Raw genomic sequence first — 13,760 nt, 5'->3', positions numbered from 1 at the left:
AGTGACATCAACACTACGCCACTGTCTCCTCTTACTAGAAAGCATTAGTACATGTGTCATTTATCACTAATATCTGCCTTTTGCTCCCTTTCCATATCATTAGCAACTGGATGTGACTTATCCATTGATAGGTTGATTTTAATCAAATGTTAACCAATCATTTTAGAATCTGTGATTCAAGCTAAGTATCTGTTAAGTTATAAAACTACCACTGAGTAAGATGCTGCATTAAGTATAAAAATAAGGCCCTTCTGTTTTCTGGTTTGAGAAGTTTTATTTAAAATGCAGATTGATTATAATTTAATTAGTTTGAGTATAATTTGCTTCTTGATTACCTGTGTCTCATTGTTGAAGCACTTCCTTAGAGTCTTTTTCTTTCTCTAGTGTAATCCTTTGGTCACATTGTAAAGTTCAGAACTGTAAGATTGTGATTTAAGATTATAATATGACTTGCGGAGGTAATGATGAATAATTCTAGATGTGATGAACAAATCCCTTGGTATGCTGTTGCCTTGTGGTGCTCTTGTATATTGATTTTCCAATATATATTCATAAAATCTTTCTCTCAGGGATTACAGAAAGTGGCAACTTGCAGCAAGTCACTCCAGCAGCACAAAGAGGTGAGTAAACCAGGTTGTTAACTCAACCAAGGAAAGGGTCTTCGTTCTCCTTTTCAGACCCTTAATGCGGTGATGTTTGGTTCATCAGAGGGGCATTGCAGTAGGCAATAGACGTCATCCATTTTTCTTTTTCTTTTCTGTGTGTTGTTTTTAGCTACCTCAGTTGATTACAGTTCCTTTGCAGACAGATGCAGCAGCTGGATAGAGTTCATTAAACAGAAAGCTCAGACCATAAGGCGTGGATCAATTAAAACAAGTAGGCGGAAGTTACAGTTTATCATGGTGATAATAATCGGAGACATGCCTATGATCCGCAGTGGTGAAGGATGGACTGTCCTACCCAGTAATGGCATTGCAAATCAATGGCACACGCAATTTTGAGTGTGAAAGCTGCACCTTTGTCCAGAGAATGTTTAACAGAAATTCGTTAACTTTCATTTGGACAGCATTAACCTGGAGATGAACATGTCAAAATAGTGCATTCTGCTAAAGTAACATCTTTCACACTCTTGATCAATACTTCACTTCAGCAAAAAAAAAGTTTCCCTTGATTTCTTTTTGTATTGAGATACCGCCAATGCAGCCATCGCTATTAAAATGCTCCCTTTTGGGGAAAATTGAGCCTTTTGGCGGAATGCCACTTTTCTTTTTAAAAGATCCCATTCTAGCTATTTATGCCTTTTATTTGCATGTTCTGCATGATCATCCACTCTTTAATGTAGCCCATTGCCTGCTCCATTACTGAGCTTCATGTGCTGAATATATCACTTTGCATCTGCTCTGAAAAGGTATGACAAAGAGCACGTGTGCATCTAAACAAATTGATCTTTCACCACTAATTGCATTCTACTTTGTTCTCTGTCTCTTCCACCCATTGTAGTTGCTTCACTTGACAAAGCGAGCCCACTGGCTGAAGCTCATACACGTCATCGCTCACCAATATCATGCACAACCTCCACAGTCACTGTAGTGGAAATGACCCCCCTCTCCTTCATTCCTGGGGCAAAAATAACTAAATATCTCGGAATCATCAATATGTTCTTCATTCGGGAAACCACATCTCTGCGTGAGGTGAGCGGCAAATCTGGGAAGACATCTGCTTTAGTCTCTGTGTGGTATTGCATAATAAGTGAAAAAATGTGCTTTAGTCTGTGCTTTGCAATTGTGCTGTCCAGTTTTCCATAAAATTGATGTTGACAATTTTCCTTCGCTGTTATTTCATGGATGTGTGGTGGGTATGGCTTGCAAGTTAATAACTATAATTAAACACTAAATAATTTAATTAATTCCAAAAACAATCCTTTGCAATACTTTTGTATTGTTTTGTTTTCAGATGTTACGGTAATACCAAACATTATTAGAAGAGTTGCTTCTTGTGAAGTGACCGATTTCTATACATGCAATGGGTTCAGAACCAATCCATTTACCTACATGGTTCTAGGATTCGAAGGACTGAAATTGTAGGGATGAACTACAGGAAAGGTAGATTGGATATGGTACACACCAACTGAGTTAAATTGTTCACCTACAGAGTGATTAGCAAATCTAAAATCTGCTTGTCCAGACAGGCACTTAAAGCCAATGAAACTCTCTCACTCATTCTTTTAGAGACATAGAGATGTATGGCATGGAAACAGACCCTTCGGTACAACCCATCCATGCTGACCAGATATTCCAACCCAATCTAGTCCCACCTGCCAGCACCTGGCCCATATCCTTCCAAACCCTTCCTATTCATATATCCATCCAAATGCCTCTTAAATATTGCCGTTGTACTAGCCTCCACCACATCCTCTGGCAGCTCATTCCATACACGTACCACCCTCTGTGTGAAAAAGTTGCCCCTTAGGTCTCTTTTATATCTTGCCCCTGTCATCCTAGACCTATGCTCTCTAGTTCTGGACTCCACCACCCCAAAGAAAAGACTTTGTCTATTTATCCTATCCATGCCCGTCATGATTTTATAAACCTCTATAAGGTCACCCCTCAGCCTCTGACGCTCAAGGGAAAACAGCCCCAGCCTGTTCAGCCTCTCCCTATAGCTCAAACCCTCCAACCCTGCTGCCAGGAAAAAACATTTACAGACTGCTATGAATATTATTCTTAACTGACAGCAGTTTAAGAAAAAATAGTTGATTTTTAACTTCATACTATACTTTCTACAGTCATTTTATGTCCAAGAAAATACATGGTATCTTCCTATTGGAAGATGATAGCCTTACAGCCTACAATCAGTGAAATCTCGTAATCTAGAAATGGTGTGATCTGGGGTGCCACTTTTGTAGTATAAAGCTCAATAAGCTACTAAATGTATGCACTTACCTTTGCTAGATGTTGTCAAATACAGACACAGCAGTTTTCCTTATCAATTTAGTTTTCAAATGCAAATGTGGTATTGCTGTCATCCTTTGTAAAGAGATGCAGTAATTAATCAAATGCATGCCAATAGCATGATATTCCCCTGTTCTGCATTCGGTCCTTACTGTTAGAAGCAGTTTGAATTATTTTTCATTGGCTACAGCTGTCTGCTGTCATTCCAGCTGATGCTACAACTGGACAAATCAGATCCCAGAATGAAACCTGGTTTGACAGATTATCTATTTAATTTTCTTTAACTGACTTGTTGCACTATATTTGCCTTGAATTAGGGAGACAATTTGATGAGTGAGGAAGGACCCAAAATTCTGATTTCTCTTCACAGATGCTGCTAGACCTGCTGAGCTTTTCCAGCAATTTCTGTTTTTGTTTTGTCTTTAAAACCTTCCTCAAGATGAAGGGTCACTGCTGAGCTTTTCCAGTGGTTTTTCTATTTTTTTTTCTGATTTCCAGCATCTGTTCTTATTTCAGTTTTTATTAAATGGTTTTAAATATTTGTCTTGTGAATTTTTCCATTAAATTTGCAGGAGTTTATAGTCTCCTGCAATTTAGCAGTCTGTCCCTGTTCTAGAAAGACACTCTGACCTTGTTTTTAAAAGAATTCCTTCACAAAAGTATTTCCTTCACAACATTTCCGCTGACTTTAACTTACAGATTCCAAGTTAAGCATTGCCTTAGTTTTAAATTTCTTATCCTTGCTGTCAAATATCCCCATAGCCTTGCCTCTCCCTCTTTAAGTAACTTTCAGCCCACTATCCTTTAAAATGTTTGTGCTCCTGTAATTCTGGTTTCTTGAATATCCCCAATTGTATTTGTACCTAAATTGGTCACTAAACCATTAGTTTCCAAAATTCTAAATTCTGGAGCTCCATCTGTATCTCTCTGAGTTTTTAAAACTCTTAAACTCTCTTTAAGAGTTTTAAAAACTGACGACTTCTACCCGAATATCTCTTTTAAAATACTCAGGTGAAGTTGCTTGAGTTGTTGTGTTGTGTTAAAGTAGTAATATAAAGGCAAGTTATTGTTGTACATCCACCCAAGATAGCAATCAAAGTGTCTAATGTCCCATTCAAAAGGATAATACCTCTGTCAGTGCAGCACTTCTTCACTATCCATTGAAATGTCAGCCTACATCTCTGTCTCAGTTGGCTGGAGTAAGACCTGTCTTGACTCCTTCAACAGTGCTTCTACAGAGTCACAGCTATTATCTTGGAGCAGCAATGAAGAAACCACTATTGTTTCAGCTAAGAACATTTCAGTTGGATGTGTATAAAATTACATGAAATTACCGAGAGAGAAAATTCTCACCATTTGAGGATCATCAAAGTGGGTTGCACCAAGCCTAGAAAAGGAGGTTTGTTGCTTCAAGTTTAAAAATACCAAAAATAAAACACACATTTGAGACCAATGTGTGCAATTTCATTATTGTAACAGTGGAAGAGGTTTTACCATTTAAAAGAATGAACATGTTTGAGAATGCAATTTTGAACTTTCTTTTAAATCCTGGAATCTCACTTAGAATCTCTTCCATTTTTATACAATTCCCTTATTAGGAAAGAAAGAATGAGCAAGGTAATTTTTATGGGTAGTGGGCAGTTTTACTATCAACTGTCAAATTACAACAAGTAAAAGGCCCATCAAAGATAGATGGGGAGGTACATGATTTTGAATTTTGAACCTGCTTTATTTTTGTGTAGGAAGGCGGAGTAAGTGGATTTCTTCATGCATTCATTGCTGAAGTGTTTGCTATGGTGCGGGCCCATGTCGCTGCCTTGGGAGGGAATGCAGTCGTGTCTTATATCATGAAGCAGTGTGTGTTTATGGAAAATCCCAACAAAAATCAGGTCTGTTACTCCAGTTTTAAAAATTGCTCATCTGTTTTATAGAAGTATTAAGGTTACCTTCTAATACCTTGTAAAATGCATTAAACTAAACCACGTTTGAAGTGAACCTTGTTCAGATTAAACTAGTATTGCTTACATCAGCCCACAGTCCCACCAGCCCTGATGAATCCTTCACCCTTTGCTGTGGAAGAATCGGTGAAGCAACAAAGGGGTCAAGCAAATGTCCTTGGAATGCTTAATAAATATTTCTATTGAACTCTGGAGTTTAAATGCCTCTTAACAATTTATCATAAAAGGTTTTTAACCCAGTTCCATTTTTAACTTTTGTACTCAACAATTTTAGAATGAGGACAAGTAATGATCAGCCAACGTGGCCTACAGGTCTTGCTTGAATAGCAATAATCGACAAACGTTTTTTAAAAAAGCATGAATTGATGCTAAATTATTTTAATAAAATTAGAGCCCTGTACAATAGACGAATCCAGTGGCCTTCTGGTTTGCCACAACTGATTTATGCACAGTTTTTAATGTACTGAAACTGCCTAAGGCGTTTCAGAGGAGCATTATAAAATAGAATATAACACCAAATTGCATAAGGAGGTATTATGCTCGGTCACCAAAGGTTTTCTCAAACACTTCAATTTTAAGACGAATCTTAAAGATTGGGAGTGAGGTAGAGAAGGACAGACATGCAGGGGGCAGCTGTTCCAGAGTTTGGGCTTAAGTGACTGAAGCATGGCTATCAATGACGGTGCAGTTAAAATTAGTGATGTGCAAGAAGTCAACTGAAGGAATTAATGTATTTCTGAAGGTTGTGGAAGTGGAGCAGCTTTTTTTTTTCCCAGTCATGTGAAATGGGTCTCGCTGGCTGGGGCAGCATTTATTTCCCCCAGGTATCCTTGAGATAGTGAGTGGGGAGATGCCTTCTTCAATTGCTGCAGTTTATGTGCTGTACGTAAACCCGTGCCCTTAGACAGGCAAATCCAGGAATTTGACCCAGTGACACCAAACAAACAGTGATATGTTCTCAAATCAGAATGGCTTGGAGGGAAACTTGCAGGTAACTATGTTCCCATGTATCTACTGCTTTGTGCTGGGAGGTGTCTAGCTGCTTAAGTGTTTTTGAAGCTACACTCATCAGACAACCGTGTTGTGTTCCATTCCTGTCTTGTGCCGTTTCAATGATGGGTGAATTTAGGGAGTCAGGCACTGAGTTGCATGCTGGCAAATTCTTAGCCTCTGGTCTCGTTTTGCACCTTCAATGTTTAAATGGCTTGTCCAGTTCAGTTCTGGTCAGTGGCAACTTACAAGATGTTGATAGCAGTGGGAATGTCATTGAAAGTCATGAGCCAATTGATATGGTCATTGGCTGACATTTGTGTGGCACAAATGTTACGTGAGACCAAAGCTGTGTACTATCCAAGTCTAACTGAATTTGGACATTGATTACTTCAGTAACTAAGAAGTTGAGCATGATGTTGAATATTGTGCGATCATCGATGAGTATCTCCACATCTCCCCTTATGCTGGAGAGCATATGAAGCTCTTGAAGAAGGTTGGGCCTGGTACGCTATCCTGAGGTGCTCCTGCAAAGTTTTTCTGGAACTGAGATGACTGACCTTAAACTGCTGTAACTTTGTTCCTTTATGCTAGGTATGACTCCAACCAACACAGAGTACTTGGGGGGGTGGGGGGGGGTGGTAACAACATGGAATGATTGAAACTTAGGGTGAAAATTTTAACATCTATATGTTGTTTGTTCAAGAGTGGGTCATTATGGTTCAGCAAGCCACCTGGAAAGAGGAATTGGCCTTAATGCGAGGCAAGAAATTAGCAGTAGAAATTTGGATTGCCTCAAGTTTAAAGGCAGAGGGCTCCAGGCAGTAGTGTACTGTAATTATCAAGTCTTGAGGCAACAAGGCAAGGACGAGGACTTCAGCAATAGATATGCTGAGACTGTGAACTTAAGTGATGTTTTGAGGTAGAAATAGACTGTCTTATTCTCATAGTCAGAGAGGTCTGCAGCATAGAAACAGTCCATCAAGTCTGCACCAATCAAACAAGCACCTATTATTCTAATCCTATTTTCCAGCATTTGGCCCACTGCCTTCTATACCTTGGCATCACAAGTGTACATTTAAATATTTCTTGAATATTATGAGGATTTCTGCCTCTGCCATCATAGGCAGTGAATTCCAGATTCCCATCCTTTGATTAAAAAACAGTTCTTCACATTCTGTGTAAACCACGTGCCATACCTTAAATCAATGACATCTGGTCATTGATATCTCCAGCCAGGGGCAAATCTTTTCCTGTCCACCATTATTAATTCCCCAGTCTCATTATAGAACATAGAACAATACAGCACAGAACAGGCCCTTCGGCCCACGATGTTGTGCCGAACATTTGTCCTAGCTTAAGCACCCATCCATGTACCTATCCAATTGCCGCTTAAAGGTCACCAAAGATTCTGACTCTACCACTCCCACAGGCAGCGCATTCCATGCCCCCACCACTCTCTGGGTAAAGAACCCACCCCTGACATCTCCCCTATACCTTCCACCCTTCACCTTAAATTTATGTCCCCTTGTAACACTCTGTTGTACCCGGGGAAAAAGTTTCTGACTGTCTACTCTATCTATTATGTAGAGCCAACACTCACTTTAACTCTTTGTTTGTATTCTTTCATTATTTATAGCAACTCTTACTATCTATTTTTATATTTCTGACCAACTTTCTCTCAAAATCTAATTTTTCCCAATTAATTTAAATGTTTTTGACTGTCTGGATGTGTTTTACTCATTTGTCCAGCCTTCTAACCTGCCACCTATCAGTGCAAAATTTGTTTTAGTTTGATACTAGCTTTTCACCTTAACCACTAATGGTGGGTCCAACACTTGGTAGTTCTTCTTATTCATTGGAGTATTTTTATTCTGTATGTTCTGAAATATCCCCATAAATGTTTGCTACTGCAGCTCTATTGACCCTTCATTTGAAATAATTTGCCAATTCACTCTGCTTTCATGCCCTCATAATTACTTTGATTTAAATTTGGAAAAGTAGCCTTGCTCCCACTCATCTCTCCCTGTAACTGAATGTAAAATTCAATCATATAATGGGGCACCTGAGCTCTGAGATTGCTAATTAATCCTATCTCCTTGTACAATGCCAACTTAGTGTGGCTTTCTTTCTGGCCAGCTCCAGGTAGGAAACAGCCCTGTAAACATGGTTTGAACTCCACATCTCTGCTACCTTTGCCCACCAGTCTTTAAAGTTGATATTAATAATAGATTAAACTCTTCCACAGTTATCATGTACTTTTCTGACCAGCTCTTATTATTTATTTGTTTATGCTCCACTCTGACGTGCTGTTACTGTTAGTGGATCTGTATGCCATTTCCACTAGCGACTTCTTGCTTTATCCTTTCTCATTTCTACCTAACTTGTTCCGCATCTTACTTTCCTAAACTTAGCTCATCCCTCTTTGCTTGCTCATATCATCATTAGCTAGCAGAGTCAACCTCCACCTTTTTCCTTCAAGAATCCAGACCCAATCCCAAAGCCATGTCTCAGTAATGGTTACAGATTGTACTTATTCCTATTTACACTGTCAGGTCATCTGTTTTGTTTTGAATGATCTGTCCATTCGGATACAGAGGCTTTAATTTTGTCTTTTCACTCTCTTTATAAATTCTAATCCCATTTACTGGTTGGCCCTTGGATTCATACTTGCTATTCCTTCTTCTCACAGTCTATTTACCATTTCCTATATTAATACATTGGCCTTTGCCTTTGGCTGGACTCTATATTTGTCACATTTTCCCAAATTTGGTTCCTTGCCCTCACTATTCAGTTTAAGCCACTACTAAAGCTAGCTTTATATTCCACATGTTTTAATGCCATTTAAATTCCACCAGCCGACAGAATGGGCTTTGAACATCAGACCCCAGAGCCCTAAAATAACACACTAAGTGCTGAAGAAACTCAGTGTATCTGGCGCCATCTATGGGGAAAGAAACAGTTAACGTTTCAAGTCTGACACGATCTTCTTCAGAGCCGCCATCTGAAGAAGTCGCACTGGACTCTGCTTCTCCTTCCATAGCTGCTGCAGGGACAGCTGAGCAACATTCCCTCTGTGTTCCAGTTCCAGAAATCGCTGTCCTACACAGCCATCCAAGGCTGCACAGCTGGAAAGAAAAGTAGAGGGATAGCTACCACTGATTTTCTCCAGAATTCTGTATTTGTTTCAGATTTCCAGCATCTTCAGAATTTCCTTTAATCCCCAGGCCCTTAGTCTGGGTCTCTGGAGTGATACCAATTTGCCACCATCTCTGTTGTTGTAGATCGGATGATTTATGATAGTATATGAGATATTATTATGCAGCATTTCACTGTAATTTATCAAGAGTAACAAATTGCACTTGTATAATAACTCTGTTGTAGGCACATATTCCCAGGAACATTGTCCAACATCAGTTTGGCACTGTACCATGTGAGATATAAGGAAAGGCGACCAATTACTTAGGTTCACCCTGATAAATTGGAAGATAGCTGCGTATTATCTAAATTGTTTAAAACTTGAAATTGTGGAAGAGCAGAGTAATTTGGGAATCCAAATACAGAAACCGCTCCAAGGTAGTGGATAGGGAGAATGGAAACTGGGCCTTTATCATAAGAGCTGAAAATAGAAGGGGGCGTAAATTATGTTACAACTGTACACATCTCTGATTTGACACCATCTGGACTATATAGCATTCCAAACTAAACACTGCACATCACAAAGAATATGTTGGTTTTGGAAGGAGTTCAGCACAGACTTGTCAGAGTAATATCTGGGCTAAGGCAGTTAAGTTATGAGGGTAGGTTGCCTGACTAGAATTGTATTTCCTGGAATTTAGGCGATTGAAGGTTAATTTTAAGATGGTTGAAGGATTCAGTAGTTTCTGTCTGCCCTATGTCATTTGGTGTGTCAGTCCAGAACAAATAGCCATTGTCTTAAAATTGCGAACCAGCCTGTTCACACAAACTGTCGAGGACATTGAGAACACTTGTCACCCAAATATTTGTTGAGGTTGAGTAGTCAGTTTAAGATTGAAGATCTGGAGTTGATAGATTTTTGTTAGACAAGAGTTTTGAGGGTTACTCAAGGTGGGTAGATGGCCTTAAAATGCAGATTAACCATGATCTGTTTGAATGAAGGAACGTACTCATGGGCTGAAAGGTATTATGTGGCCAAAGAGAGAGGTCCTAACGAGCATCAGAGGACGAAAGATTAAGACTTAAGGTGAAAGTTTCAAAGACAACAAAACACAGAACTGTTCCTTTTTTGGTCAATTTGTGACATCAGTCATTAACCTTTACATTAATTTTGTTTTAAAGCTATGATTAAGTTGAAGTTCTGTCATATGGTAGAGTTGATTTGTTGATTGTGCTGCATGAATGTTTCATCTTTTGCTCATAATGGTTACGCACTCTATTGTCTCTTTCTCTAGGCACAGTGCCTTATCAATGTAAGTGGTGATGCTGTGAACTTCTTTAGAGATGCTGATGTGGAGCTGACATCAACTCAGCCTCAAACAAGTGGCTTACAGACAGGAAATGGCAGTGGGGACATAGTCACATGAAACTGGTACAGAATAATTCCTGCTGTCGCTGCCTGGGTTTCTGGAACAGATCGAAGACCATTTTTCTACATTTCCCACCTCATAGGTCATTGTTCTCTGTATGGGTATCTGTATGTAACTGCTGTACTGTGTTACACAGTATGTGATGACCCGTATTGTCCTAGATCTGTAGACATGTGATTATCCTGAGCAAATAGTGGCCATCTTGACACGTTATCTGTTATCCAGGAATTTAAATTTCTTGACCTTGCATCATCTGGATCTTTAGATGAGAAGTGAATGTTTGCTCTAAATGTGGAGATTATATGTAAAATACTCTTAAGAATTGGCAACATTTCTATAGTTGAAGACTTTTTCAGTAACTTTGAGTTAATACTTGGCACCAAGACCAAATATAAGGGTATTAAATGGTACTGAACTGTATTTTAAGCCAATGCTGTACCTGTAAAACTGGATGTTTATCTGTAAATCCTGCTCTTTGCAATGATAAATGAAAGCTGGAAGTGCCACTATCCAAATGTTATATCAACATAGAACTTCAGTGCCAGTCTGACAGAGAAATGCTGAAACTCTATGTACATCTTTCTGTGATGTTCTAATGTAATAAGCCACAAAAATGTAAGTTTTCTTTTATTAAGAAAATACATAGGCTAGTCAGATTCACAAAGATTGTTAAAATTAGAAAATGTTGGAAGGTTTAGGAATCAAATTTGAAATTGCCACACCCAGCAAATGGCACTGTATATTTCTGCATATCGAAAAATGGTATTTTTGTAATTCTCAAGGTGGAGCTTTAAGAGGATGAAAGCTGTTAAAAAGCTTCTCAATCTGTGACTTGCAATATTGCAGAACCAGAGTGCGTACAGGAGGCATTCGATTGTGGGGTTTTTGTTTGCAAATTTAGTGCATAACTGAAAACTTGAATGTACAGAACACTTAATTTTTAAAGGTTTCAACAATTCACTTGCTTTGCACACTTCAGTGCATGAAAATAAAATTCTCTGCTGTAGTTTTGCAGATTGTAACAAAGATGTAATAGCATGAAAGAAAATAGTTCCCTTACTTCCTCTGGGGAAATAAATATTTTATGAATATTTATAAATTGCTGCTTTTTTGCCGATACAAGTGGTCCAGTTTGTTTTTTCAAACTGATAGTGAATGGGTACTGTGCTGGGAGAAATGTTGATCACGTGTGGTTAGGAAAGAATATCCAATGTCCAAATTCTCGTCACTTTACTACAATAAGGTGAGCCTGAAATGGAGTCATTTCCTGCATGTATGGTTTTTAAGTCAAAGTCAGGTTCCGAAACAATTCAGCATGTGAATATAATGCCAACCATCATTCAGAAATTCAGATTTTTAAATGAACTGTTGTGCCATAACCACCCGTTAGAAGTTTTGCTATTTCTTATTGGATCAGAATTGTGTGTGACCAGTGATGTGATGAGCAGACATTGACCACAAGTGGAGAATGTTGTAACTGTTGATTGGAGTGAAAAATAAGCTTCCGATAATTGGCAATAAATGAGCATGGATTTCTCTAAATTTCCCAGTGTAGGCATCTGTTGAAATTTGATGTTCAACTTTAGTACCTTTTTTAAAGTAGGATGGAATAGATATTGGCACCAGTGACACAGCACCAGTCAACTTAACCAATTTGTTTGGGCTGATGTAAGGATAGTGACTGCTGTTGCAGGTGTACCCATCTGGAAAATGGAGAATATTTCATCCCATTCATAGGAATTCAGGGACTTGAAGCGTCAAGGCACACTCTTGCCATCATTCTATCAAGATCAGTAACTTTAGTCCATTTAAAATACTGAAGTTAAATGTGAACTATTTTGAATTATCGACAGTTGTCCTGACTAATTTATTTCAATCATTTACAATTCTGATAAAGGAATCCAACGCCTTGCCCTTGTTCCCCAACCGTGGAGGAATTTGAAGCATTTCAGGATCACTGTGCCTGGGGCCCGGGTGCGGTGTGGGGCGGGCCGGTGTGGCCAGGGCCTGGGGAGCGGTGTGGGGCAGGCCGGTGTCGCTGGGCCCAGGGAGCGGTGTGGGGCAGGCCGGCATTGCTATGTCCCGGGGAGCGGTGTGGGGCAGGCCGGCATTGCTATGTCCCGGGGAGCGGTGTGGGGCAGGCCGGCGTGGCTATTCCCCGGGAGCGGTGTGGGGCAGGCCGGCATTGCTATGTCCCGGGGAGCGGTGTGGGGCAGGCCGGCGTGGCTATTCCCCGGGAGCGGTGTGGGGCAGGCCGGCGTGGCCATTCCCCGGGAGCGGTGTGGGGCAGGCCGGCGTGGCCATTCCCCGGGAGCGGTGTGGGGCAGGCCGGCGTGGCTATTCCCCGGGAGTGGTGTGGGGCAGGCCGGTGTGGCTGGGCCCGGGAGCGATGTGGGGCAGGCCGGTGTGGCTGGGGCCCGGGGAGCGGTGTGGGGCAGGCCGGCGTGGCTGGGGCCCGGGGAGCGGTGTGGAGCAGGCCGGCGTGGCTGGGGCCTAGGAATGGTGTGGGGTGGGCCGGTGTCGCTGGGCCCGGGAGCGGTGTGGGGCAGGCCGGCGTGCCTGGGGCCCAGGAGTGGTGTGGGGCAGGCTGGCATCGCTGGGGCCCGGGGAGCGGTGTGGGGTAGGCTGGCATCGCTGGGGCCCGGGGAGCGGTGTGGGGCAGGCTGGCTTGCCTGGGGCCCGGGAGCGGTGTGGGGCGGGCCGGTGCCGCTGGGCCCGGGAGCGGTGTGGGGCAGGCCGGCGTGGCTGGCGCCTGGGGAGCGGTGTGGGGCAGGCTGGTGTCGCTGGGCCACAGGCTCAGGTTCACTGAAGTGGACAGAGAAGAGAAAGGCAGAGTTTATTGGATGGTGCATAATATAACTTGGTTTCCTTTTCTCAAAGTTAAGGAGTTTGTCTAAAGAGCAGATTTTTAATCTTTTTGCAAGAGTTATAACTGAAGTCTTTGTTTAAATTCACTTCCTTATATTTAAGTGATAACAAAAGAGATGAGTGGCAACCTTTCACACAGAGGGTGGGTTTGTGTGTGGAATGATATTCCAGAGGAAATGGTGGGTGCAAGTGTAGTTGCAACGTTTAAAAGACATTTTGTTAAGTACATGAATAGGAAAGGGTTGGAGTTATGTGGGCCAAGCGCAGGCAGGTAGACTAGTTTAGTTTGGGAAAATGGTTGCTGCAGACTAGTTGAACTGAATGGTCAGTTTCCATGCTGTATGACTATAAAAGTGAGTAGTTGTCATTTTTTTAAGCAGTAATTTTTATTTAAGAGCAGCTCTGACTTTTGGACTGCACATCCT

The 13,760-nt window shown here is 41.0% G+C and overlaps 1 protein-coding gene across 19 annotated transcripts in view; it reads left to right on the top strand.

The window, feature by feature from the left end:
- Positions 1-12,315, top strand: part of c2cd5 (C2 calcium dependent domain containing 5) — a 126,362-nt gene extending 114,047 nt beyond the window's left edge. For 14 of the 19 annotated variants that reach the window (XM_043713411.2, XM_043713404.2, XM_043713409.2 and 11 more), the window contains 5 exons: positions 570-620; positions 775-876; positions 1,501-1,691; positions 4,694-4,840; positions 10,333-12,315. In XM_043713411.2, coding sequence (XP_043569346.2) covers positions 570-620; positions 775-876; positions 1,501-1,691; positions 4,694-4,840; positions 10,333-10,464 — 623 coding nt within the window. In that variant the 3' untranslated portion in view covers positions 10,465-12,315. The remainder of the gene's footprint in view (positions 1-569; positions 621-774; positions 877-1,500; positions 1,692-4,693; positions 4,841-10,332) is intronic. The other 5 variants (XM_043713405.2, XM_043713424.2, XM_043713423.2 and 2 more) reach the window with 3 other exon arrangements.
- The last annotated feature ends 1,445 nt before the right edge of the window (positions 12,316-13,760 follow it).

The sequence above is a fragment of the Chiloscyllium plagiosum genome, unplaced genomic scaffold (genome assembly GCF_037043375.1).
Source record: "Chiloscyllium plagiosum isolate Xiang-an unplaced genomic scaffold, Cpla_swu_hap1 HiC_scaffold_23, whole genome shotgun sequence".
Taxonomy (NCBI): Eukaryota; Metazoa; Chordata; class Chondrichthyes; order Orectolobiformes; family Hemiscylliidae; genus Chiloscyllium; species Chiloscyllium plagiosum.
Note: the sequence above shows the minus strand (reverse complement) of the source record. Positions and strands in the feature narration are given on the sequence as shown.